Consider the following 27,438-nt stretch of genomic DNA (forward strand, 5'->3'; position numbering starts at 1 on the left):
AGCATAATATCGGGTGAAAGTATGGACAGATGACCACATTGCAGCCCTGCACAGTTGTTCGGCAGAAGCGCCTCTGCTTGCTGCCCAAGACGGACCTACCGCCCTGGTAGAATGTGCTTTTAGAGACACAGGAATAGGTAACTTTGCCTGCTGATAGACCTGATGGATAACCATCCGAATCCAACGGGCAACGGTCTGCTTAGAAGCCGGCCAGCCCTTTTTGTGGAAACCGTACAATACGAACAGAGCGTCAGACTTCCTGACTGCCCTAGTGCGTTCCACATATATAGTCAGAGCCCTGACTACATCCAAAAGGCGTTCCTGTCGTGATAAGTTTTCTGATGCGAAGGCCGGAACCACAATTTCCTGGTTCATATGAAACCTAGAGACGACTTTAGGCAGGTGTGAAGGTTTCGTTCTCAGGACTGCCCTATCTGCATGCAGGATAAGGAAGGGAGGTTTCCAGCACAGAGCGGAAAGATCGGAAACCCTCCTGGCTGATGATATTGCCAGAAGAAACACTGTCTTAAGTGTCAGCCACTTAAGGTCAACTGAACTTAACGGCTCAAAGGGAGGCTTAGCCAATGCCTGTAACACAAGGGTAAGGTCCCAAGGCATAGTAGGAGGGGTATACGGTGGTTGCACATGGAGTAACCCCTGAAAGAAAGTGTGTACATCTGGTAGAAGTGCGATCTTCCTCTGGAACCAAACAGACAGGGCTGACACCTGGACCTTTAGCGACGCCAGCCTTAGTCCCTTATCTAGCCCTCTCTGCAGGAAAGCCAGGATCCTGGCTATTTTGAACACTTTGGGGTTATACTTGTTGGAAGTACACCAAGAGAAGAACGTGTGCCAAATCCGGTAATAAATTCTAGACGATGATGGTTTACGTGCCTGAATCATTGTCCTAGCCACGCTGGAAGAGAAACCCTTTTTCCTTAGTAAGGCAGTTTCAAGCGCCACGCCGTTAAAGACAGGCGGTGGGGATCTGGATGCAGACAGGGGCCCTGTGCCAACAGATCCTTCCGAGGTGGCAACGGAATGTGAGGCTGGTACGACATTTGTAGCAGGTCCACAAACCAAGGTCTGCGTGGCCAGAATGGGGCTATCAGAATGAGGTTCCCGCGTTCCACCTTGAATTTCCGGATGATCCGTGGGATCATATTGATGGGAGGGAACGCGTACGGGAGATGGAATTTCCAAGGGACCGTGAGGACGTCTGTGAAGTCGGCTAGAGGATCCTTTGTCCTGGAGCCGAACCTCTGCACTTTGCGGTTGTGCCTGGACGCCATGAGATCCACGTCCGGCACGCCCCATTCCTCTGTCAGAGAGGCAAAGACCTCCGGGTGGAGAGACCACTCCCCCGGATGGATGTCCTGACGGCTCAGGAAGTCCGCTTCCCAGTTCAGGACACCCGGGATAAAGACTGCTGAGAGTGCCAGGAGATTTTGCTCCGCCCACTGAAGAATCCTTGAAACTTCCCGTAGGGCCGCCATGCTGCGGGTGCCCCCTTGGCGGTTTATGTACGCCACCGTCGTGGCGTTGTCTGACCTGATCTGTACTGGCCTGCCCTGGACCAGGTCCTTTGCTCCGAGCAGTGCATTGTACGCTGCCCTCAATTCCAGGACGTTTATGGACAACCTGGACTCCTGGGTTGACCAAACGCCTTGCAAGGACTGGGATTCTACTACCGCTCCCCAGCCCCGCAAGCTGGCGTCGGTTGTAAGGACTAACCATTCTGTGAACCAGAACGGTCGACCCGTCAACAGGTGCTGCGGAAGTAGCCACCACTGGAGGGACTCCCGAACTTCCTGAGACAGTTGGAAGAAGGTGGTCCTGATATGTTGGGTCTGACCGTCCCACTTTTTCAAAATGAGACTCTGAAGGGGGCGAGAGTGGAACTGGGCCCACTCGACCATGTCGAAAGTGGACACCATCCGACCGAGGATTTTCATCGCCCAATGAACCGAGACCCGAGGGCTGGAGAGGAATTTGAGAATGTGCTGGTGTAAGGCAGCACTCTTGTCTGCTGGGAGAAGGAGCCGGAGGGCCTTGGTATCCAGCAGAGCTCCCAGGTGCAGCATGCGCTGCGAGGGAAGCAGGGTGGACTTCTCCCAATTTAGGAGCCAACCGTGGTCCTGCAAGGTTGTGACTGTCGTTTGCAGGTGTGCCAGGAGGATGTCTGGCGACTTTGCGACTAGCAAGAGGTCGTCCAGGTAAGGGAACACTCGAATGCCCTGCTGGTGTAAGAGCGAGGCCATTACTGCCATAATCTTCGTGAAGATTCTTGGGGCAGTGGCCAGTCCAAAAGGCAGAGCCCTGAATTGAAAGTGCCTGTGTAGGATGGCAAACCTCAGGTACTTTTGGTGCGCTGGGAGGATGGGGACATGCAGGTACGCATCTCGGATGTCCAGGGACACCATGTAATCCCCCTCCTCCAGCGCCAGGATTATGGATCTTAACGTCTCCATTCTGAACTTGGACACCTTGACTGACTTGTTTAGCGCCTTTAAGTTCAGAATGGGTCTGAATGTCCCGTTTGGTTTTGGGACAAGAAAGAGAGTTGAATAAAACCCTTGTCCTCTCTGGTGTTGGGGTACGGGGACAATGACCAGAGACTTTAACAGGGACTGCAAGATCCTCTGCAGATGGTCTGCTTTTACCGGATCGTGTGGGAGGCCGGTGCAGAAGAATTTTTTGGGAGGTGTTCTTTTGAACGCAATGGAGTAGCCCCGAGAGACTACTTCCCTCACCCAGGCATCCTTTGTGGAGGACAGCCACTGGCTTGAGAAGAGGAGAAGCCTGCCCCCCACCTGAGGCTCCCCCGGCGGGGGTGCCGGCCCGTCATGCGGAAGGCTTGTCAGGCTTGTTTGGGGCCTGTCTTGCGGCCCATGCCTGCTTAGGTTTGGCCTTGGCGGGTTTACGGGAGGGGGAAGGTTTGGTGAAAGGTTGGCCTCTGGCCTTGCCCTGGGGACGAAAGGACCGAAAGGTAGGCCTAGACTTCTGAGGGAGGGCCGTTGGAAGGCACGCAGTCTTAGCTGCTGCCAAGGAGGCTACTATTTTATCTAGTTCCTCCCCGAAGAGAGTCTCACCCTTGAATGGTAGTAACTCCAGGGTCTTTTTGGACTCTAAGTCGACCTTCCAAGGTCGGAGCCAGATGATGCGGCGTGCTAGCACTGCACTGGCCGATGCCTTGGCTGCTAGAGTGCCAGCATCCGACATGGCGTCCATTATAAAGGCAGCTGCCTGTTTAATATGGAGAATGCACAGTCTAGCATCCTCTGATGCATCCTGTGCAAGCTCCTCCTCCAAGGTTTGAACCCACGGGAGAATGGCTTTGGCTGCCCAAGTGGCTGCTATTGTAGGCCTTTGAACAGCGCCTGAGTAAGAAAAGGTGGCCTTAAGAGCCTGTTCTAGGCGCCTGTCAGTCTGGTCCCCTAGGATTGACCCAGATGCAACGGGTAATACCGAGGGCTTTACCAGTCTTGCAACATGTGGGTCCACTGAAGGTGGTATCTCCCACGGCTTGCAATCCTCCGGTGGGAGGGGGTATTTGTTTAGAACCCTCCGTGGGATGCTGGTTTTCTTGCCCAGCTCCTGCCACTGATTTTTTCTAATTTCCGTGAGGTAATCGGAATGAGGGAACTGGGCCTTAAGGACCTTTTGTTTTTTAAACACATCCTTTGTCTTAGCGACAGGTTCAGGTTCAGGGTCATATAATAGGACCTCTTTAATAGCGTGTATCAAGGCAGCCACATCAGTCTGAGCCGCAGGAATATCCAGTGGCATGGGGTCATCCTGATCATCATTTAGATTGATATCATCAGGTGCATTATCAGCATCATCATCTCCCCCATCACCCCCATCATCAGTATCAGTGTCATCCCGAGTATCTGCCAGTAATGGCGGTAAAAAGGAACTACTGGGCTGTACAGCCTGGGGCAGCAGCTTTTGCATAGCAGCCGTAGTCTGCTGCAGGGTCTGCACCGTGGTCGACAGGGCATCCACCCAGGGTGGAGGGGGCTGGACTATGGGGGGAGCCACAGCGGCGGGCAGGCGATCCACCAGGGTACCTAGTAACTGTTGGAACGCCGCCCATGGGGGTTGTTGAACTGTGGCAGAGGACTGCTCAGGGGACATGCAGTTGACACACAGGCCATCCCGAACAACATCCATATCAGACAGGCCTGCAGCACAGCCCTTGCAGGACAAGAGCTGAGGAGATTCTGTCTGCTGACGCCCTCTCTTAGACATGGTGACAACCACACTGACAAGGAGAGCTGACAGTGCGCAATAGGATAGATCCCTATAGGAAATCCTAGAGCGATATCAAGGAGTGCTGTGACCAATGAGGTATTGCCTCAAACACAGAAGTGAAAGGACAGATAACTGGACAGAAGTAATGAAATCTAGCACAAGTCACACACACTCTATAGCCAGAAAAAGACTACCTCACCCTGTGTCAACCGCTTGACTCTATGGAGAAAAGTGGGAATAAGGGTGGCTGTGAAAAAGGCTACTGAACCTGTAGGCGATTTCACAGGGGAGAAAGGTGCCCGCTCTCTGGAGGTGCTGATGAGAAATGGCTGCCGGCCGAGAGAGAGGGGGCGGGCACCATTTATACAGCCAATGGAACGGCAGATCTCGAGGAGAAATGGCGCCAAGGCTGGGGGAGGAGGTTGCAGACCAACGCCTCCCCCCCTTGCTGGACTTCCCCCACCGGGATGTGAGATGTAATGGGGGCCCCCCCCCCCAGTCTGCACTCGTCCCCGGTGGTCTAGTGGGGTCACGGGCCGTAGCCGGCACCCACGCCAGCTGCCGCGAGCGTCTCCCCCGCCAGCGCGGCATGACAGCGGTTTGCGCTCCAGGTGGAGCCTTACCTGTCCCTTTGATCCGGCCACGCCGTCCGGGGGAGAACGCTGGCGGTGCTAGGCGCCGCGTTCTCACCCCCGCCGAGGTCCTCCATGCCGCGTCAGGAGAAGGAGCCGGCGCCGGAAGGGTGATGCGGCTGTTCGCTCCGTCGTCAGTGACTGAAGCGGCAGATTCAAAAAGTAAAAAAAAAAAAAAAAATTTAAGAAATAAAAATAAAAGCTTAGTGGGGTTACCTCAGTGAGGTAACCCCCGCTGAAATAAGGTGCTCCTGCTTCCTGCAGGCACCAAACAAAAACTGGCTAGATGAGCCTGGAGGCGGGGCTGTAGGGGAGAGGGCCCGGGCATCCTGGGAAATCTTTAAAAGCTGCGCTGATTGGTGCCTCGGACCCCCTGGATCCACCTACAACCCGATGTCCCCTGTGGGACCCATGGACCCTGAAAAGGAAATTAAGGTTATTGAGGTTATTACTACTCTAGGGACAAAAAAAACGCAAAAATTACATGATTTGTGCATTTGACCATGTTTCAAAAGGAATCCAAAGCTTTTCACCACCGTTCGACAGCCAAATCCAAATCTCGGCAACTAATCCAAATCTTCAGCCCCGGCGCTCATGCGTAGTTCAAACACAGTCATTAACTGAACCAGCTGTGTAGGAGGCTTAAAACGGTGTGAGGAACAGCCAAACTCTGCTATACAGGTGAGGTTGTGGAAGACCGTTTCATGTCACAGGACATACACCATGGAAATACTGCATCAACAAGGTCTCTCCCAGGCAGAGCTTTCAAAGACTAATGGGGTTTTATGATGTGCTGTACAAGCTCTTTTAAAGAAGCACAAACAAATGGACAAGTATTGAGGACCATGGGTCCAATTCAGCATGGATTGCTAATTTGAGAATTGTCAAATCGAATGACTGCACATGTGCACTGTGCACAGGAATAAACAGAAGATGCTTATGATCGTAATTGCAATCTGGGCATAATTTGACTGACAGGACCCAACATATGATGCTGGTAACCTGTCATTTTCTGGGTGTGTCAGAAAAATGGAGGCTTTTTAAGGAAGGGTCTGTGACATCAGTGCTAGTTCAGCCTGTCTCGGTCGCAGATAAGTGTCAACCTTAAGGCCCATACACACTTGACTATTTCCTGCTGAAAATCGCCTAGTGTGTATGGGCCAGAGATCCCAGACTAGCAATGATGAGCGATCCCGCATCATCCCTAGGAAAAAACAGCATGCCTGACTACTATGGTTCATTTTGGAACAATCATCGCTCAGTGTGTATGCGCCGAGCATGATGGCCCAAAGATGAAATGCTGCTACATAACCCACCCTACCCAATTACAAGCCTCTATACAACCTCACATATACCCCTTTCACATTGAAAATGCCGGGTTGCAACAGAGATTTGGACACGGGTCCGTCCCGTGAGTGACCCAGCATTTGCAATTTTTATAAGCCCTATTGCCGAGTCGCTGACAACATATGGGGGTGGGGCGGAGAGTCATCGGGGGTGGAGCAGGTCGCAGTGCTTGGAGCCAACACAGTCTTCAAGCACTGCCCTCTCCATTAGCGTTAATGGGTCCTAACCCATTTACACAGCCAAGAAACCTGGGAATAACCTTTTAACCCAGGATGCTGAACGCGGTACATAGAAAAAAGTCCCTTTCACATCGCACAGACCCGGGTTATTTTTGCGATGTGAAAGGGGCAATACAGATGTGTCCTCTGACATCCATGCTTATATGCACAAGTTGAGCAGCAAGGACATCGTGGCATAGTGGGGCATCTGCGTACGAGCACTCCCGTTGTTTCACAGACTTTAAAAGGCAGCTGGCGATCGCACGCACCTACCTCCCATTCACTGCAATGGTACCCAGCTGCGATGCAAATGCTGCATGTCAGGATCCTGATCCAGCAACCACACTCTTATATACACATCTGTATTCTCTTTCTTCACTCTTCCATTCCCCAGGCCAGAGGGACTTGTTTCAGTCTGTTTGCATCAAGTAACATTTTTCAAGGCAAACCGAGCACACGGAGGACTACATAAAAGGTCAGGGTAGCATTCACCAGCCCAACTTACCCATTGTTGATGGTAACGATGGCACCAAACACAAATTCAAATATAGTCAAGAAAAAAAAAAAAAAAAGGCTTTTTTTTTTTTCAATATACTTTATTTGGGCCTGCAGTGATTCCTCTCATCAGATCTGTGAAGATGATTTCATAATGCACGTTATGAGAGCTGTTAAATAGGTTAGTAAAACAAATGCCATTTAAAAAAAATCCTAAGTGTCTTTAACCTTTTACGATTTTTTTTTTCCTTTTGTTTCAATAATAAAAAAAATTCAATACAAATTCCATCATTCTTTTCCCCCCCATTGTGGGGAAATTCCTGCTTGTGTTCCCCGAAAGGCCTTCTCCAGTGTTCTGAGGTAAATTAATTTGGATATACATAATTAGATTCTAATTTTGATCTGATGGTTGGCGTAGCGTTACCTCCGTTGACTCTTTTGTGCCTCTCTCAGTAATGTTTCAAAGTCTAGCGTTTCAAGCTTACTCCTAGCAGGCACTGGGTCAAAGTCGTTGCGGTTCGAATCTGGAGTAAAGAAACAGACACGTCAATGAAAAGTACAAAATAAAACACACATACCAATTACACGCAACAGTTATTCCGCAGTGGCGGTTCCAGGGGTGAGGCTGCAGCAAAGTTCAAAATTTAAATAGAGGAGCCGCTCCAACTGCCATCCCAAAACTCCCTGGCAGTTAGTGTGGCATCTCTATTTGAAATTTTGACTGGACCACACCTTTGGATCTGGGGAAGCATGGATGGTGTAATGGCTAGCATAACCGGCTCACAGCCCTGAGGTCATTGGTTCAATTCCCACCAACTGTGCAGAGTTTAAATATCCTCCCCATGCATGCGTGGTTTTCCTCCTGGTACTCCGACAATATACTGCTAGGTTCATGGTCTCTCAGAAAAAAAATGTAACCATTAAGTGCCAAATGTATGTACATGGCCAAGCGGTTCTTATTTGCTATCAAATTCTATGTATCATCACCAAGATTGGAGGCGGACCATGCAGGAGCTAGTGATGAAGCACATATATAGCCAGTACTCAATGTATCCCGTGTTCTACAAACTGAGTGTTCTCCCACGGATAACCAAGAACCCCCCGGCTTAATATAACACGCACTAGGACACTTACCCAGATCTGCATAATTACTCCTACAGAACTGTCTCCTGCCCCCAAAGCAGAGGTCAAAGGCCAGCTCATCCGGAAGACGCAGCTTGTGGCCGTTCTCTATCGCAGCGTAGGCTTCCTCGGTGCAGCTGTACGTCACAAAGCCGTAGTTATCCCTGCAAGCATACGCACAATATCACTCACAGCGGACTTATATCCCCTTAGCACAGACCAGCTCCTCAGTGTACAGGTAAGTTATACAATGTAAGTCACATGGTGATCTAGCACCAATTGGGTCATCTGAACATTGTCATCCTAATGTGCCCACATTGATGCTTTGCAAAACTGAGCGCCGCACGGACATTAAGGTTTAGAACAGGGAACTTGGAGAGCAGAGGAAACCCTTATAAATTGTACGCTTGTGAGCAGGGCCCACCTACCTTTTGACTGTCTGTAAATACCGTGTTTGTTGTATCACTGTCTCTTTTTGTACAACGCAATGGAATATGCTGCGCTATATAAGAAACGTAATAAAAAGATATATCGTTCGGGCCCCTTCTAGAACCACAATAGCCGTGTATATAGGAAAAGGTGGATGTTTGTACATAATGTGGCAACTTGTTTCCTTGAAATAAATCTTATGGAGGAGATTTAAATCCACATTTGCTTAGCCTTGGTGCTCATTATAGACTAACATGGTCAACTAGTGTGTGGCCCCATTCTAAAATATCAATACTATGACATTATCCAGCAGGACGGGAAATCAGGCGGAGCGATTACCGCCGTGTCAGGTCAGCTGACCTGGAAAAGATCCAATCACAACACTTCATTTGACATGACCACTTATGACAAACATCAGACCTGCATGGTTGGCATAGTGGTTAGCTTTTGCTGCCTCACTGCACTGAGGTCCTAGGTTTGATTTCCATTACGGCCTAATGTGGCATGATCAACTCCCACTAAGGATTCATTTGTGTGGAGCTTGCATGTGCTTCCCATGTTTGTGGAGGGTTCTTCTAGGCCCTCTGGTTTCCTCTCAAAGCCCCAAATCATACTGTCAGGTTAATTGGCTTCTGCTACAGGCTGTGGTATACGAGGCAGACAATGTCTACATTGAGCCCAGAAGGCCGACATGCAAAATGTAGGCGTGTCGGCCTTCTGGGCTCATGAGTAGGTGTGTCGGCCTTCTGGGCTCAAGCGGTTTTCATGATTTTTTTAGTGTCATGGTCAACACCTGGGCACGGGATCCTCATTAAGTGTACCGCTTCACTCGTCGTGATCCGTTCTCTATTGGAGTTCACGTGGGCATTAACAAATACTGCAAAAAGAGGATTTTGGTACTTACCGGTAAATCCATTTCTCTGAGATCAGCAGGGACCACTGGAATCACATCGGGTATTAGAGCTGGGAATGCTGGGAGCTAGGCACTTCTTAATAATAATTAGGGGATACTGGCTCCTCCCCTCTAAGACCCACAATCCCCCAGTGAGGAAATTGGCCCACCAGAGGAAAGGGTTACAGAACAAAAGCATAACACAACCATACATACAACACGCAGATATCGGACCGGGCTGCAACAGCAACCACAACAGGCAGAATCCAACAGCCGGGCGGGTGTCCAGTGGTCCCTGCTGATCTCAGAGAAATGGATTTACCGGTAAGTACCAAAATCCTCTTTTCTCTGACATGCAGCAGGGACCACTGGAATCACATCGGGGAGGTTCCAAAGACCAAGCCCCGGGAGGGAGAGTGCTGGGGATTCTGTAAGACCAGACGACCAAAAGCTGAAGCTGAAGTTGCAAAAGTATCGAACTGGTAAAACTTAACAAACGTGTTCTGAGACGACCAAGTGGCCGCTCTGCACAACTGAGAGATGGTAGCCCCTCTCTCAGCAGCCCACGACGTACTCACCGATCTGGTAGAGTGAGCTGTTACGGAGACAGGAGGCACCTGTCCCGCATGAAGATAAGCACTATGGATCGTCCACTTGATCCATCGTGCAATTGTCTGTTTTGACGCAGGCCACCCCCTGCGTAATGCGTCATAGAGAACAAATAAAGAATCCGATTTGCGTATAGACCTGGTTCTCTTGACGTAAATCCGAAGGGCCCTGACCACGTCCAAGGAGGACTGCTCCGGTGATTCTCCTTGAAAAGCTGGAACCACGATAGGCTGGTTTATGTGGTATGAAGATACCACCTTCGGAAGGAACCCTGCCTGGGTACGCAGCTCTGCTCTGTCCTCGTGGAAAATTAGATAAGGGGGCTTGCATGACAGAGCACCCAACTCTGAAACTCTGCGAGCTGAGGCCAGGGCCAGTAAAAGAACTGTTTTCCAGCACAAGAACTTCAGTTCCACCCTGTTCAGTGGCTCAAATGTCTCAGACCTCAAGAAGGCTAGTACCAAGTCCAGATCCCAAGGAGCTGTGGGAGGCACGAAGGGAGGCTGAACTCGGAGAACCCCTTGAAAAAATGTTTGTACCTCAGGAATGAGGGCCAATCTCCTCTGAAAGAGAATAGACAAGGCCGAGACCTGGACCTTGAGAGAACCCAGTCTCAGACCCCCATCCAACCCCTTCTGTAAGAACAACAGAAGGCGGGACAATTTGAATATCCGGAATGGCCAGCCCTTACCCTCGCACCAACCCGCATATGAGCGCCATATTCTGTGATAATGCGCTGCTGAGGCGGGCTTCCGGGCCCTTAACATCGTAGGGATTACAGCTCTTGGAATTCCCTTCTCCCGCAAGACCTCGGTCTCAACAGCCACGCCGTCAAATGTAGCTGTGGCAGATTCTGATGAAAGAAGGGTCCTTGAAGGAGCAGGTCCGGTCTGAGGGGCAACCGAACTGGCTCGTCTGCCAGTAACATCTGGATGTCTGAGAACCATGTCCTGCGAGGCCACCAGGGTGCTATGAGAATAGCCTGCACTGGCTCCCTCTTGAGTCTCTTCAGCACTTGGCCCAGAAGTGGAAGCGGCGGGAACAGGTAGACAAAGCTGAACTCCCACGGGGTCGACAGAGCGTCCGCCGCTATGGCCTGAGGGTCTCTTGTACGAGCCACGTACGTTGGTAGCTGGTGGTTCTTTCGAGACGCCATCAGGTCCACCTCGGGAACTCCCCACCTGTCGGTGAGTTCCCGAAACACCTCGGGGTTGAGAGACCACTCGCCTGGGTGAAGGTCCTCCCTGCTGAGGAAGTCGGCCTCTAGATTTTCCCGACCTGGAAGGAACACTGCTAGCAGAACTACTCCTGATCGTTCTGCCCACTGAAGAACCTTCTTTACCTCCTTCATGGCCATGCTGCTCCTCGTGCCGCCCTGCCTGTTCACATAGGCGACTGCCGTGGCATTGTCCGACCTTATCTTTATGTGTTGACCCTGAAGGAACTCCTGAGCCTCCAACAGAGCATTGTAGATGGCTCTGATCTCCAACACATTGATGGACAAGCGCCTCTCCTGCAGGTCCCACCTGCCCTGGAGGCAGAGATGAAGTACCACGGCACCCCAGCCGCGTAGACTTGCGTCCGTTGTCAATACAATCCAGTCCTGGACTGCAAACCGACGACCCTCTATTAGATTCCTTCTGTGTCTCCACCACAGTAGTGAATGTCTTGCCTCGGCCGACAAGAGGATTCTTTTGTGCAGATTCAGGTGCGAGCCCGCACCCTTTCTGAGAATATCCAACTGAAACGGTCTTGAGTGGAAACGTCCCCACGTCAGAGCTGGGAAGGCTGACACCATCTTTCCTAGCAGCTGAGTGCACAGATGGAGGCTGATCCTCTGTGGAAGTAGGATCCTCTGCACTAGGTGCAAGATAGCCTGGATCTTGTCTTCCGGCAGGAAGATTCGCAGAGACTCCGTGTCTAGCCAAAGGCCTAGGAACAAGATCCTCCTGGATGGAACTAAAGAGGATTTCTTGAAATTCATTATCCACCCCAGGCTGGTGAGCGTCTGAGTGGTTAACCTCGCATGACTCTCCAGTAACTCCCTCGATGGGGCCTTGATTAGGAGATCGTCGAGATAGGGAATTATTGTCACCCCTTGACATCTGAGGTATGCGACTGCTACTGATAGAGTCTTGGTGAATACTCTGGGCGCTGAAGATAATCCGAAGGGCAGAGCCCTGAACTGAAAATGATCCCGACCGATGGCAAAACGAAGAAAGGCCTGGTGAGGGATGCAAATCGGGATGTGTAGGTAAGCATCCTTGATATCCAGTGATATCATGTACTCTCCTGGCTCCAAAGAAGCAATCACTGAGTGGATTGATTCCATCTTGAATGGTTGATACGAGACTAACAGATTCAAAGGCTTCAGGTTGAGAATGGGCCTGACTGACCCATCCGGCTTGGGGACTACAAAGAGGGTTGAGTAGAACCCTGTGTTCCTTTGAGATGCTGGGACCGGCATGATGACCTGAGCCTCCAGCAAGATCCGAATGGCTTCTAGCAGGCTCGTTCTCTTTTCCTGAGATGTTGGCAGAGCCGTTGTGAAGAATCGAACCGGAGGAGTGGAGTCGAACTGAATCCGGTACCCTTCTGATACCACTCTGCGAACCCAAGGATCCTCCGAAAGGGAGAACCATTGGGTTCCGAAGGCCAACAGACGGGCACCTACTGGTAAACTGTTGACTGAAGCTGGTAAACCGTCATGCCACCGGCTTCTGCTGGGGCTTAGGTTCCTGGGCTCTTGGAGCAGCCTGAGGGCGGGCTCTGGCTCTGGACCCTCTAGAGGACTGGAAACCTCTTCCTCTACCCCGAAAGGTGCGCTGAGTCCGAAAGGACTGAAAAGACGGACCTGCGAACTGTCTTCTGGGAGGAGGAGGAGCAGCCGACGGTAAAAATGCCGACTTCCCTCCCGTCGCCTGTGAGATCCATTTGTCTAATTCAGGCCCGAAAAGGATGTCCCCGGAAAAGGGAAGACCCTCCACAGCCCTTTTAGACTCCGCGTCCGCCTGCCAAGAGCGAAGCCAGAGGGCCCGCCGAGCAGAAATGGCGCTAGCGGATATTCTGGAAGAGATTAAGGATACATCCTTAGCCGCCTCTCCTAAGAACATAGCAGACTCCTTGACATGTTCAGCCAAGCAACGAATCTCGTCTATAGGCATACCTGATTCCAATCCTTCAATGATTAGCTCTGCCCATTTAACATTTGCCCTATTTACCCAGGCCGAGACTATTGCCGGTCTGAGTTGAGTCCCTGCCGCTACATAAATGGCCTTGAGAGTAGCCTCCAATTTTCTATCTGAGGGATCTTTCAAGGCTGAAGCCCCTGGGACTGGCAGAGTTGTTTTCTTGGATAGACGGGAAACTGAGGTGTCCACCGGAGGTGGCGTCTCCCACTTGCTTAGGGCCGCAGGCTCAAAAGGATACAGAGAAGGGAAGCGTCTGGGAATCTGAAAACGTTTGTCCGGATTCTTCCATGCAGCCAGAAGCTGATCCTGATTTGGACAAGGAAAGACCACTGATGTCTTCTGAACCCCTCCAAACAGATCAAACTCCTGTGGCTCTGGTCTGGGATCCTCCGGTAAACGAAGAACCTCCTTTACCGCCATAATGAGAGCCTCTATCCCTAAAGGAGTCGGCTCTCCCTCAGGAATGACATCCTGAACCTCTTCCCATTCACCATCCTCCATTTCGTGAAATGGATCTTGTTCCTCCTCCAAATCATCTTCCACAATAATAGCCTGATAAGGTCGCTTATTGCTAGATGTAGAAGGCCTCTCTGGTCTGGACATGGAGTTAGCTAACCCCTCCACCGACCTTGCTAGGGCTGTAGCCCAAGATGGCTCCGCTCTGCGAGCCAGCGCCAATTCAGAAGTGAGCTTTGACATAGTACCCACTAAGGTAGAGGCCCACTGGGGCGCCTGAGACCCCGCCAGTGATGCAGATTCAGCACCTGAACATGACTGACAAACAGTGGCATTACCCTCAGCTGTGTATTGAGAAAACTTAGCTGAACAGACAGTACAAGCAAAAACCTTCTGAGAGGCTTTGGATTTGCCCGTCATGATCCCCGCTCGCCCGGTCCAACACCAGCGCGCGATACAGGTGCAAACACACACACACACTGAGTACAGATACACCTCTCACAAGCCAAAAACCTCAGGGTTCTGTGAGACCTGGAGGAGAATGAGCCCTATTAGTGACAATACAGCGCAAAACACTGTGTCAGCAATAAAACTTTTAGAGCCTTCCAAGCTGCAGTAACCTGTGAACAGGAAAGAGTCAGCTTACTGTGTATCTGTGTAATGGCCGCGCCATGCCGGCCTCCGTTTTACAGCGTGTCCCCTCTCCCTCTGCTTAGCCAACCTGTGGCGTCTGACAACGTCCAGAGACACCCGCTTGCTAGCGCTCACCCCTGCAATACCTCCGGCACTTATTACAGCCGCGTGGTATAGTACAGCGATACGCGCCTTGCAAGATGGCGGCGCCTCACTCGCTGCAGAGACCCGCGCACAGCGCGGCTGACGGGGAAGCGGGGGACGGCGTGTGGCAAGTGCGCTCAGCGCTCTACTCACCACCGGAGGCTTCCTTCGTGACTGGCGTCCCCTTTGCTGGAGGGGCGGCAGGAGCACGGAACCCGTGCAGGCAGGCACCTTTAGTGAGGTCCTGACTGACGACCTGGAACTCCAGGGGCGCTGAATGCCCGGACCCACACCTTTCAGTAGGTGGGGAAGGGATTCTATCAAGTAAAGATGAAAAAATTCTATTGAAAAGCCAAAGCTAGAAAAATGTGCAGGAGCAGAAAAAACTGTGACCTAACTCCCTGGCACAATTTTCTCACTGGGGGATTGTGGGTCTTAGAGGGGAGGAGCCAGTATCCCCTAATTATTATTAAGAAGTGCCTAGCTCCCAGCATTCCCAGCTCTAATACCCGATGTGATTCCAGTGGTCCCTGCTGCATGTCAGAGAAATAGTATTTTATTTTTTTAATGTGCCCACCATGTGATGTTGAAGGATTGTCTGACCACCTTTACATTGGTCTTCGAGCCATCTGCATTACCTTAATCCAAGTGAATTTGTCAAAAAAGGTGTGAAAATTGCCAACAAACATTTATATTCATCATAATGACCGGTGATGTTGACCTTATATAGGAAATAACGGGAATTTTGTCTTGCCTGTAAAATCAGTATTTTGAAGCTGTGGTGAAACATTGGGGACAGTGGGGCATCCTCTGGTCTTAGACCGGTCACCAAGGAGTTAACTTCTTGTGTGCAGGGGAAAGGCCCCTCCTCCCCATACCCAGCCTCAGTGATTTTCTTAAAAAGCCAAGATAGTAAAGGGTAAAGGAGAACCAAGAACCCACACACAGAATCTGACCAACGCCCATGTCAGAAAAACCATCTCAACTCTCAGCCGAGAGGAGCGTAGGACGGGCGCCCAGTGTTCCACCATGGCTTCAGAAAAACGGATTTTACAGCCAAGACAAAAATCCCGTTTTATTCTGTGAGCCAATGGTGGAACACTGGGGACATTGGGACCTCCCAAAGCAGTCCCGGTATGGACGGAACCGCTCCTGAGCTGTATTGAGAACACGCTTCCCATAAGTCGCATTGGCCGAGGTGAAGGTTTCAATTGTATAATTTAATGAAAGTATGTGCAGAGGACCACGAAGCTGCGCAACACAGCCGCTCTGCAGAGGCTCCCCGACAGGGATCCCATGAAGGAGGGGCCTCTGCCCTGAAGTTATCTCCTTGGTGACGGTCTGAGACCAGAGGATACACCAACGTCTCCAGTGTTACACCATCGGCTGACAGAATAATCATCTTTATGCAACATTTTTTATTTTGATTTATATTAAAAAATGAAGCTGGCATTAATAACGGCTATTTTGCCCATCTCACAGATGTTGGCCCTCAAAGGGTTAAAGCCTCTGAACGGACCACTATTAACAAAATCCTCCCCCCAAAAAACTGACAAAACACCACAAGAACAACGCTGGGTTCTACCACTGTACAACTGCAAGAAAATCCGGAATACTGAAACCAGTTTGGACGTTGAAACTGAAAACATCCTGCCCAAACAAAGCCCAAATATCTAATCCGGAAGTTAGATTGTTCCAGTGAGGTGCAGCCTAATAAACGCACAATAAGCTCCCATCTGTTCCTGCACGTTCCTGGGCACAGCGAGACTTCAAATCACTTCATTTGCATAATATTTAAACAGTAATAAATCCCTCAAGCAACTTTCTATAAACTGAGAGAACTGGTTTAGCAGCATGTAAGAAGCTGCACAATGCTTACACTATGCCAGCCAATTGCCTGCACCTAGACAGCCCCAAACAGAGGTGACAGGAGGGCAAGTCCATTAAACGGGTTTCGTGAACTTCGAACCAATCCCTTTCTTAGCACACTAGGCAGCACCAGCGCTCTGATTACTGGTGCTCCGCTCTTAACTTTCTCCGGTTGATCTTCACTTTGTACCCCTTTCAGACCGCAAATGCCAGGTCGTACCCAGGGCTAGGAACACGGGTCTGTCCTGGCGCTGTCTCCTCCATACTGTGAACCGTTCACAATGCACCTTAACCTGGGTCAGACCCCTTGTTCAACCCTGCTTCCAACTTCTGTGGCAGGGACAGAATCTTTTAACATGAAAGTCATGTGTAAGATCCAGTCCAGGTTTTAGAGCAGCACCAAGAAAACTGATGTGATCAAGGTTGGGCTGATTAGCAGCACCTGTGACTACCTAACGAAAGTGTTTCTAGTGCAGGAGGTCAATGCTCCTGATGTTGGAAAAGCTTCCCAAGTGATAGGCCGGGGACCATTCGAGCATTCTGAAGAGTTTGTACTATGCTGTGACACCTGTATGCTGCAATGCTGTAACCATACTTGCCTACGTTGATTACCTGGTAAGCGGTTTACCTACTACAAAATAAAGACCAATATAACATCTTATCCAGTGTATGTGATTCCTTGTCACGCTTCTCATGGGTACTTTAAATCCAACCAGTTACACTGGTATAGAGGGGAAAGGAAATTACAGCCAAAATGCCCACCCTCCAGCGCTGAGCATCTACACCTAGGCTACATCACAAGATGAAAGAGAACCTTTTATGACCCATAGAGAAGAAACTTTATTTTTGCTAATATATTAAAACAATGAAAAGCCCATTAGCACATGCACTCCAGAGGGGCACTCCAGAGTTTCGTAGCAATAAGCATTACTGCCTGTACTGACATCAACACACTCACCCCTTCTCTCTAAAGTGAATGGTGCAGTCCTCTATATTGCCGAAGACAGAAAAGCGATCACTCAGGTCGGCTCTGGTCATCCGGCCGCTGATCTTCCCGACGTACACAACTCTCCTCTCCTTCTGCAAAAGGTCAGAGACATTCAGTATTAACCACAGGTCTGGAGAGTAGCGCAGCATGTAGCAATAGTGACGGGAACCATGTATCCGCCTATCCCACAGGTCCCGATACTGGGTCATCAGGACCCCAACACAGAACATAGATATCAGCTGTCATTATAAAATCACTAGTGAAACAATCAGCTGTGGATCTATAAAATGTTTGCGGTCTGCAGTATCTGTGGAGCAACGTAAAAAGCTGCCGCCTCCTAAACTAACTGAGCTCCTCCCCAATACAGAAGCGACTAAGCGCTGAAGACAATCGCACAACACATACGAAGCAGAAACTTCTTCCTTCACGCCAAACTGATAGCAACGGAGATCAATTCTCTAGTTGACAAGCGCTGTGTCCTGTGTTTCATAGGGCACGCAAGGAGCAGGAGGCCTGGCCTGTTTTGATTAAAAGGACCACAATGCAGATCAGTGGTTCTCAAGGAACCCAAACAGTGCACATTTTCCAGGTCACCCGGCAGGTGCACTCATTATTCACCGACACATTTGAAAAGATCACAGGTGGAGCTAATTATTTCACCTGTGATTCTGTGCACTGTTAGGGGGTCCTTTAGGACCAAGGTTGAGAATCACTGGTCTAGATCATGGGTTCTCTAACAGTCCTCAGGAACCCAAACAGTTCACATTTTGCAGGTCACCCGGCAGGTGCACTCGTTACTCATTGACACATTTTAAAAGATCCACAGGTGGAGCTAATTATTTCACTTGTGAGACCTGCAAAACATTGCACTGTGTGGGGTCAAAAGATCTCTCCCTACACACAATACAGGAGAACATGATGCAATACAGTATTGGAGATACTTACTATAGCAAGGTCTTTACGGTAATTATTCTGCCACCGATAACTGTCCTGGGAGTGACACCTGTCAAACCGAAGCAGCAATTAGCACACGCCCTCTTCAGCACAAGTATACAGGCACAGGGCAGTACAACCACAGAGCCACATCAACGCAACATCCCCAAAATAAAAGAAAGCCCGTAGGGTTTATTAGATATTATACGCAACACTTTAAGGATGAGATTTTTGGTTAGGTTCCAAAATCGCATGTTTGAAAATCAGGATTTTTTATTTTTGCCAAATCGCAAATGTAAATCGAATACATTTTCGGGAACAAATGGGTTTCACTTGCAATTTATGGTCATGGTATTGTGCGAATTTTAGTCACGGAAATCTGCAATTCTGTTTAGACTTTGTTTTTACATTTTTTACACAAGGTAATGTGTGGTTTCTGGGCATAATAAAAAAAAAAAAAAAAAAACCTGCGTGGGGTTCCCCACTCCTGAGCCAAACCAGCCATCCTGGTTCTAAAAATAAAGGGGGGGGGGGGGGGGGGGGGGAGGAGTGTAGGGATCCCCCGTATTTCTGAAACCAGCACCAGGCTTGTGGACCGTCCTGGTTCCAAAAATACGGGGGACAAAATAAAACTGAGTCACTAGTATTTTGGAACCAGCACAGGGATCCAAAGCCAGCGGTGTCATGCCACAGCCGGGGGACATTTTTTATACAAGGTCAGCCCTGGTCGGGGTCAGTGGGGGAATCAGAACCACCCCCCACATTAAGGGGGGGTCCGACATCCAGGGCTGAAGCCCGGCGTCCCATGCTGGGCTGTCTGTGTAAAAATGGAATAAAACACATTGCTATATACAGGTGAACTACAAGACCCAGGCATGCAGGTCATTAATATGCCGGCTGGTTCTTGTATTTCACCTGTAAAAAGAATGTGGAAATAACAACCCCTTTTACACCAACAAATGTCCAGCACCGTCCTCTCTGCCTCTGCTCACTCGGCACTGACCGTGTCGGAGTGAGCAGTCTGTTTTACAGCGGAGACCTGACGAATTGTGCGTCAAGAGCAGGCTCGATGAGCCAGTTTCTATCTGTACAAGGGCTGTGGGCCTGCAGATCAGAGACAGACATACCAAACCCAAGTACCCTACACAGCTTACTTACCTACTGCTTCTGCTACGACTGCTGCTCTGCCGGTAGGGTGATCTGGACCGCGATCTAGAGCCGGACGATGAAGAACATGACCGAGAAGATCGCGATGAGCTGCGTGTACCGCAACTGGACCTGGAGGACGACCGTCTGTGACGACTTCTTGAACGATATCTGGAAAATACAATTTGAGATTACGAAAAAAATCTACAAACTTACAAAAGTCCCTTACGTGGTGCCTGATTACACCCTTACACACCAGCCTAAATGCCGGGATTTCAACCCTACTATTGAGCAGGGTTGTTACCGGGTTCAACCCGGGGTCCTGGCCGGTGTGAAAGGGGTACTCGCCCGGTCCTCTGTGCAGGTGGTCAGGCCGGGGATCCCCACAGGCGGTGGGCGTAGATGACCAGACAGGCAGCAGATGAAGATGACACAGCTCTCTGGCACCCCCTCACTGCAGCCCGTGTGGATCCACGGCCTGCATTGAAGACCAGCAACCCGGGGTTAGTATTCTCCGCCGCCAGCCCAGCTCCATCCCGCCTCCTCCGCACACCAGAAAATGCAGGGACTTCTCTGGTGTGATCACTCATTCCCCTTTCACATAGCAACAAATAACCCGGAACCGACCCATATCATTGCCGGGTCGACCCGTGTCACTGTACGGTGTTGAAAAGGCCTTTTGAAAAATATCGGTTCCAGCAACAGACAATACAATCCGGGTAAAAAGAAGGGTTGTACCCTGGTCGGACCAGGGTTGCTGGACAGTGTGAACAGGTAACCCAGGTCCCGTTCACTTCTATGGGTAGAGGCCGCAGTGTCACCTTAGTGCTGCCCCCCCCCCCCCCGCGGAGGATGTCAGCAATCCAGCATTTGCTATGTGAAAGCAACATTAGGCAGGCATAGAGCGTGTTTCTGTACAGCGTGTGTATTGCACGCACCTGGTTTTATATGGCAGGTAATGTATTACATAGTCTAGCACCCCGCACCTTTCAAAACCAATGGGGCTAAAATATGAAACATGAAATAGGCCGACAGGGTTGAAACAAGCATTAGGTCCACAGTCAAAAGCTCAACATGAGCGTTTCACTTTTTTTATTTCAAAAACAGGCGGAATTTCATATCCTACCATCCACTGGGGTGTGGAGGGAGAATAGAACAGTGTGCCGAGCACAGTGAGGAACCACAAACTCATGCTGACCTTTCTGACTGTCCACCTTCCCATTGTCGACCTAATACTTGTGTCAACCTTGAAACCCCGTTGACATTAGCCATGTCGACTTATTTTATCTGTCGACCTTTACAGTGTCAACCCTATGAACCATACCCTGGTAAAACCATTAGACACACAGGACTGAGGAAACCTTTTGAGGAACATCTAGACTTTGCCTTAGTTGAGTGTGCATGAATAAGGGGCATCTCCGTGGTGGCACGGTGTCGTATAAATTGGGATCAAACAGTTGCATCGGTGATCCGCTCTAAAACCCTTTATGTGTACGCATCTCACGTCTATGAGGGGAGTCCAGAGTGATAATTCCTGAAGAACAAGGGAAATTGTGATGGTCTTAATAGACGTATTTGTTCTTCTCTTTACCTTCTGGGATGGTGGCGGAGTTATCATAAGGTGGTGGTCCAGAAGGTAAGAGGACTAGATTGTTCTTTCCAATCTAAAGAGAAAGTGCTTTTTTGCATTTATTGTTTTGGCTTTAGCAAAAATGACTGCAACAGGGTTAAATGTACTAAAGAGTCACGGATCGCGTCACTAGCGCCCTTCCTGCTTTGCCTCTGTACCAAGGTTTTATGCGCACGGATAACGCTTCCCCCCAATGTATTGCTGTGGCGGTGTGTGCAAGGTAACGGGGGCGCTCTGCTAGGTATATATGGTCACAGATGTGCCAATGACTTACGTTCTTCTCCTCTTTGGTGGAGGGGATCTGGAACGAGAGCTTGAAGAGGAGGATGAACCAGAACGACTACGACTTGACCTCTCGCTCCCTGTAGACTTCTGGGGACTGGGGGACCTGGTGCATTTCCTGTAGCAGCGCAGAGACCTTCGGGACATGGAGGAGTTCTCTCTTGTTACATCAGTTCTGCTCTCTCCACAGTCCCTGTGATAAGGCGAAGGCTCAGAGGACCGTAACGCTGAGCCCGGAGGGGTGGTACCGGCAGACTCTGATGTAGTAGGTATCCTATGGTCCAGAGGAGCATTACTATGTTTTTGGATACTTTTATAAGGTGCTTCCGGCTTCCCTGAGCCACAGTCTGTACTTTGGATGGGGGCGACTGAAGGTGCACTTGTGACCGGCAGCTTTGGTGGGGCTTTCTTTTGTGTTGTACTGAACTGCACAATGGGCTTTATTGTAATATGCGGGTGGTGCTTGACGTTCCAGCGGGACCCTTCCTCGCATGGAGCTGGTGGGCCCAGTGCTCCAGGGGGTGCACCATTACCATCAGCGACTGGGCTCTGCCCATGGCGGTTGGCAGAAAGGAAGCAGTAATCATGCTCGCCCGATGCCACGTGGACAGGAGGCGATGCCACGTGGACAGGAGGCGATGCCACATGCATGGAAGACCCATCCCGGTTTCTCAGTCTGCCCCGTGGTAACGGTAATGCCTCAATGAGCTGTGTGGTCTTCAAGGGTGAAGAGCAGCTTCTCGCCGGTCTACGCAAACACTTGGATTTCCCCAGCAAGGTCCCAGAAACAGGCTTGCAGTCAGGACGCGATGTAGCTGCGGGTGGAGCGACACCTTCAAGATTAAAAAATATCTGTATTACAATCAGATAGGACAGGGTCATTAAGTCAACATGGAAAAAGGTAGGCAGGTGAAAAGGTCAAGATGTACAAAATGTCAAGGTGGATAAGGCCAACATTAAAGGTTGACAAATGTTTTTGTGTACCATTGTAAGCCACATGTAACATCACAAAGTGCACATACCAGCGGCATTCCCCAGCTCAGGTGCCGGATGTTTAGGACGTTTCTCCTCCTCAGATACGGGTTTCTCAGACCTGCAAAGACAAGTGTTCATAGATAACTTCCTAATTACAGAACAAGAAGCGACTGATGCCCTCACAAAGCGTTTCAGGGTAAAAGACTAGTCTGGGAATAAAAAATGAAATAATATGCAGTACACAAAGTGATGGGCCTTCACTGTTACCCCAATCCCCAGCGATGCAGGTTACACGCTATTACACCTTTCAGGATTCTCTCCTTCATCGGAGCAAAAACATTGTTCAACAAATCAAGAACTGGAGCAACTTCAAAAACACACTAATGGCATTACAGTGGCACATGTTGAGGGTTTAAGGGTGGTATGGGCACATCTAGCGCCACATAAGCAGAGGGATCCAAAAGGGGAAAAAATGGAGGGTCTGAGCAACATTTAAGGGGCATGAAGAGGTAAATTATAAAAGAACCCACAAAAAAGAGTGAGGTAGGTGCCCAATTATTGTCATTTGTGCATGGGTTACCATGACATCCAGTCACGTGATATAGATGCACTAATACTGTAAAACTGGCCCAACTTCATGTAATTTTATTGGCAGCCATATTGCTCGGCCTTCCAGAGAAGTACTGAAAGGAGAAAATGATTTGTAGGCTGAGCGCTATAAAAATCGCTTGCTAAATACAGTTGGTTTTGATTTTGAAAGAAAAGGAAAAAAAGAAAAAATCTGTTACACGTGCCAACTTCTTAGAATAGTAACAATTGTAAAGAGTTCTACAGTAAATCTAAGTGCAAGGCCTAAATCCTTTCATGGGACTCTCGGCTCACCATATCAGGGCAATTGGTGTCCTGTGGACAGTCACGAGGATGCAAACCTTCCCCAGAAATACCAGTGGATAAACATTTTCTGAAGTGCCCGTCAGCCTTGCAACCACTTTGTGCAGGCCTAATAACCAGCCAATCAATTCACTTGGAACAAGGCACGTGGTGCTGAAACTTTAGCGATGTCACCAGGAGATCCATGGCCTGCCTTCTAACCTACACATATGTTTTGGGCAGCACGGACAGTGTAATGGTTAGCATTACTGCCTCACAGCGCTGAGGTCATAGGTTCTATCCCCACCATGGCCCTAACTGTGCAGAGTTTGTATATTTTCCACTTGTTTGCGTGGGTTTCCTCCGAGTACTCCTGTTGTCTGTGTGTGCGTATACATGCGTTAGATTGTAAGCTCCACTGGGGCAGGGACTGATGTGAATGTTCAACTATACTCTGTAAAGTGCTGCGGAATAAGTATATAAGAAACTATTAATAAAATAAATATGTATATTGTAACAAGCCATTCCTGCATAAATGGAAAAATCCCTGAACTCTGTTCCAAGTCTTGGATACGATCGGAATAATAAAAAGATATACCAGCACGACCGCTGTTCTAATCTTACAAGACAGCCGCCAGGAATATGACACTCCCTTACGGTGAAATTTTCTATTTAAAGAATGTATTTAACAGTCCAGGTTTTAAGTATATCCTTGCTTGAGTCCAGAAGGCTAAATACAAATTGACTGAGGCACTAATTAAGGCACTGATCCTTAAAACCTGGACTGTAATTCATGGTGTTGGTGTGGAAAACTCTCAGTGCCACACGGAGGAACCTGCTTGTTCACAGTGGGCTGCAGCTGTACAGTAACTCACTTACCCAGAGACCAGTACAACCAGTTTATCAGGACTGGGAGGGCAGCGTTCCTCGTCTTTAGCTGCAAAGAACCACAATTGTGAAAATACCGTCATTAATAGACTGAACTATGCCACATATTAAGTGATCACTTTCCACTGCAAATCAAAACCCTGTGACCATCACTGTAGGCCAATTCACATCGCAAAACTACGCACAGCATGAATCAGATGATCGGACATTCGGAAAAGAAATTAAAAAAGAAAAACAAAGTCACAGAAAACAATTTTGCCTATGTCTGCCAAAGACCAATAAAGCAGGAAATTAAAACTGGTTTATATGAAACGACTAAGGAACCCCTAATCTCCCTGCCCGTGGGGTCATCTTCCTACCGGAAATGGCGCAATCAAATCAGGGTTCTCCGATTCTTATGGGGCATTTGCTTTACAATTATTATTATTTATTACTACATTCAGACACATGAAAGTGAAGATGCTGTTTATTAATGTATCTGTATAGCATTGATACTATAATACATTAGTCCAGTCTTGGTTGCAGATGTGCTGAAGGCTGTCACATTGAAATATTTGGTACTTCTGTAGTTTCACGTAGCCACTGCCCGCGGATCGCATTGCATGCGTCCTCCCGACCTATTTATACCCCCCCTATCCACGTCGGCGTGGAGTTAATTTTATAAAGTGTGGCAAGTGCAGCAAGCCACCAAGCACGAAGCTTGAAGATGTGCAGCGAGCCCCGCGAAGGGACGCATAAAACTAGCCCGAAGTGTGCCGAGCGGACGTGGATTATTTGATGTGTATTCCACGTCTGCTCACCACGCTTGGCACACTTGATAAAATTAACTTCACGTGGATAGTGGGGGTATGAACAGGTCGGGATGACGCGTACCGCGTGTGCTCACCATGCTTCAGTCTGACGTGGATAGTGGGGGTGTACTTAATCGCATTCGATTTGCATGCGATAGTGGGGGTGTGCTAAATCACATCGGATGCGATTTGCGTACGATGCGATCCGCGGGAAGTGGCGCCGTGAAACTATATAAGTACCATATATTCAATAAGGATATTTAATAAGAAAGGGAGGTGGATCAGAGATGGGCACCCTTTGGCCAAAGGCGTAACTAAAGTAGGTGTGCTATGGGGCCCTGAGCTGAAGGGGGCCCATCTTTACGGTCTTAGTAATATGTTTTACATACATTTATCACCATCAGTTGCTAAATATGGGGCCCATACATACTTTTGCTCTGGGGCCTACAAACATCTAGTTACGCCCCTATCTTTGGCGTTAAAGCTAAAAACCCACTCGTGCTTTTTATAACTCTAGATCAGGGGTGGCCAAACTGGTCCTCGAGATCCACCACCGGTCCACGTTTTCCAGGTTACCTAGCTGGTGCACAGCTGTAGTCATTACTAACTGTCACATTTTAAAACATGCTGCATTCACTCCTGCTATAGATCCACAGGTTGCCTGGAAAACCTGCTGCATTCATTCCTACTATAGATCCACAGGTTGCCTGGAAAACATGCTGCATTCATTCCTACTATAGATCCACTGGCTGCTTGACAAACATGCACCATTGGTAGATCTTGAGGACAGGTTTGGCCACCCCTGCTGTAGATGCTCTGCTCAACCTTCTTTTTCCACACTCACACACATTAAAAGTATGAAAGTTTCAAGAATTAAACCGATATTGGGGAAGATGTATTCAGCCTGGTGAAGTGATAAAGTTGAAGGTGATAATGTGATTATCATAGATGTGATTTTCCTAGATTTCGCTAAAGCATTTGATACTGTCCCACACAAGAGATTGATTAATAAAATGGAGAACCTAGGATTGGGTGAAAATATCTGCAGATGGGTAGGGAATTGGCTATGTAATAGAGAACAAAGAGTGGTTGTGAATGGTGCCGTATCAGATATGATACCGGTACTAAGTGGAGTGCCCCAGGGTTCGGTTTTGGGGCCCATTTTGTTTAACATTTTTATTAACGATATTGGGATAGGGTTACTCAGCAATGTATCCATCTTTGCGGACGATACAAAACTTAGCAAAGTCATCAAATCACCAGAAGATGTCACCATGCTTCAAAATGATCTTGCAATTCTAGATGAGTGGGCAAAAAAATGGAAGATGAGGTTCAATGTAGATAAATGTAAGGTTATGCACCTTGGGAGACACAACCAGTGTGCAAGTTACAACCTTAGCGGAGAGGAACTGGGTAATTCCATACTTGAAAAGGATCTAGGAGTCCAAATAGACAGCAATCTAGGATGTAGTGCCCATTGTAATGTAGCTACAAAAAAGGCCAACAAAATTCTGGCATGTATTAAGAGGGGAATGGAAACTAGGGACTCAAGGGTAATTATGCCACTATATAAAGCATTGGTGAGACCTCACCTAGAGTACGGAGTACAGTTCTGGGCCCCACACTATAAAAAGGACATCATAGAATTAGAAAAAGTCCAAAGGCGAGCAACAAAGCTTATTAGGGGAATGGAGAATTTAAGCTACGGGGAGAGATTAAGCAATTTGGGACTATTTACATTAGAAAAGAGACGTTTAAGGGGGGACATGCTCAACATGTACAAGTATATCAAGGGCCAATATAAGGAACTGTCACACACCCTATTTTCTACTAGAAAGGAATCTAGGACGCGAGGGCATGAGTATAGATTAGAAGAAAAAAGATTTCATTCAGCTAGTAGAAAGAATTTCTTTACGGTCAGAACAGTCAAACTCTGGAACTCTCTTCCCAGAGAGGTGGTAACGGCTGGCTCATTAAATGCGTTCAAGGCAAAGTTGGACAAACATTTACTGGAGAAAAACATCCATGGGTACAAATAAGAAATATAATTTGTCTGTAAAATACCAGAACCTACCAAATCAGCAATGGATATCTATACCAGGTTGAACTAGATGGACGCAAGTCTTTTTTCAGCCTTACCTACTATATAATGCAGCAACCAATTAGCTCCTTGTTGTCAATTTAAAGACCGGTATTAAAAATTACAGTCAGGAGCTAATGCAACCCATTATCCACGTCTGTAAAATTGACAGTTAAGAGGTGATTGACTGCTACATTATCATGTTCCACTTTATCACTTCGCCAGGCTTAATACATCTTCCCCGGTATATCTCAAGGCGATGGTTGCACTGGGCGTAATGAGAACATATGGTGGACATGACAGAGCAGCTGCCACTAGACATGACTATTTTGTACAATTAACGTGAACTCCACGCGCACACCAAGAACAGAACACACTTGAGTCGTGGCATAAGCTCACCTTCATTTTTTTCGAATTGTTCCAGCAAGCTGCTTAGGTCCGACACCACAATGCCTAAAAAAAAAAGTAGAAAAAAATAAATTAGCTAATGTAGCGGCATAATCTAAACCACAGGTTCTCAAACTCGGTCCTCGGCATTGCATGTTTTGCAGGTCTCTTCCC

At 48.7% G+C, this 27,438-nt stretch overlaps 1 protein-coding gene across 1 annotated transcript in view; it reads right to left on the bottom strand.

The window, feature by feature from the left end:
* Nucleotides 1-7,044: 7,044 nt before the first annotated feature.
* The window catches only part of LOC146009347 (uncharacterized), a 33,722-nt gene continuing 13,328 nt past the window's right edge, over nt 7,045-27,438 (bottom strand). The window contains exons 5-13 of the mRNA XM_083149626.1: nt 27,277-27,330; nt 23,998-24,055; nt 22,296-22,366; nt 21,266-22,106; nt 19,374-19,532; nt 18,228-18,285; nt 17,253-17,374; nt 8,084-8,235; nt 7,045-7,473 (exon numbers count right to left, since the gene is read on the bottom strand). Of these exons, the coding sequence (XP_083005752.1) occupies nt 7,370-7,473; nt 8,084-8,235; nt 17,253-17,374; nt 18,228-18,285; nt 19,374-19,532; nt 21,266-22,106; nt 22,296-22,366; nt 23,998-24,055; nt 27,277-27,330 (1,619 nt within the window). The 3' untranslated portion in view covers nt 7,045-7,369. The remainder of the gene's footprint in view (nt 7,474-8,083; nt 8,236-17,252; nt 17,375-18,227; nt 18,286-19,373; nt 19,533-21,265; nt 22,107-22,295; nt 22,367-23,997; nt 24,056-27,276; nt 27,331-27,438) is intronic.

This window comes from Crinia signifera, chromosome 6, assembly GCF_055691185.1.
Source record: "Crinia signifera chromosome 6, ASM5569118v1, whole genome shotgun sequence".
Classification (NCBI taxonomy): Eukaryota; Metazoa; Chordata; class Amphibia; order Anura; family Myobatrachidae; genus Crinia; species Crinia signifera.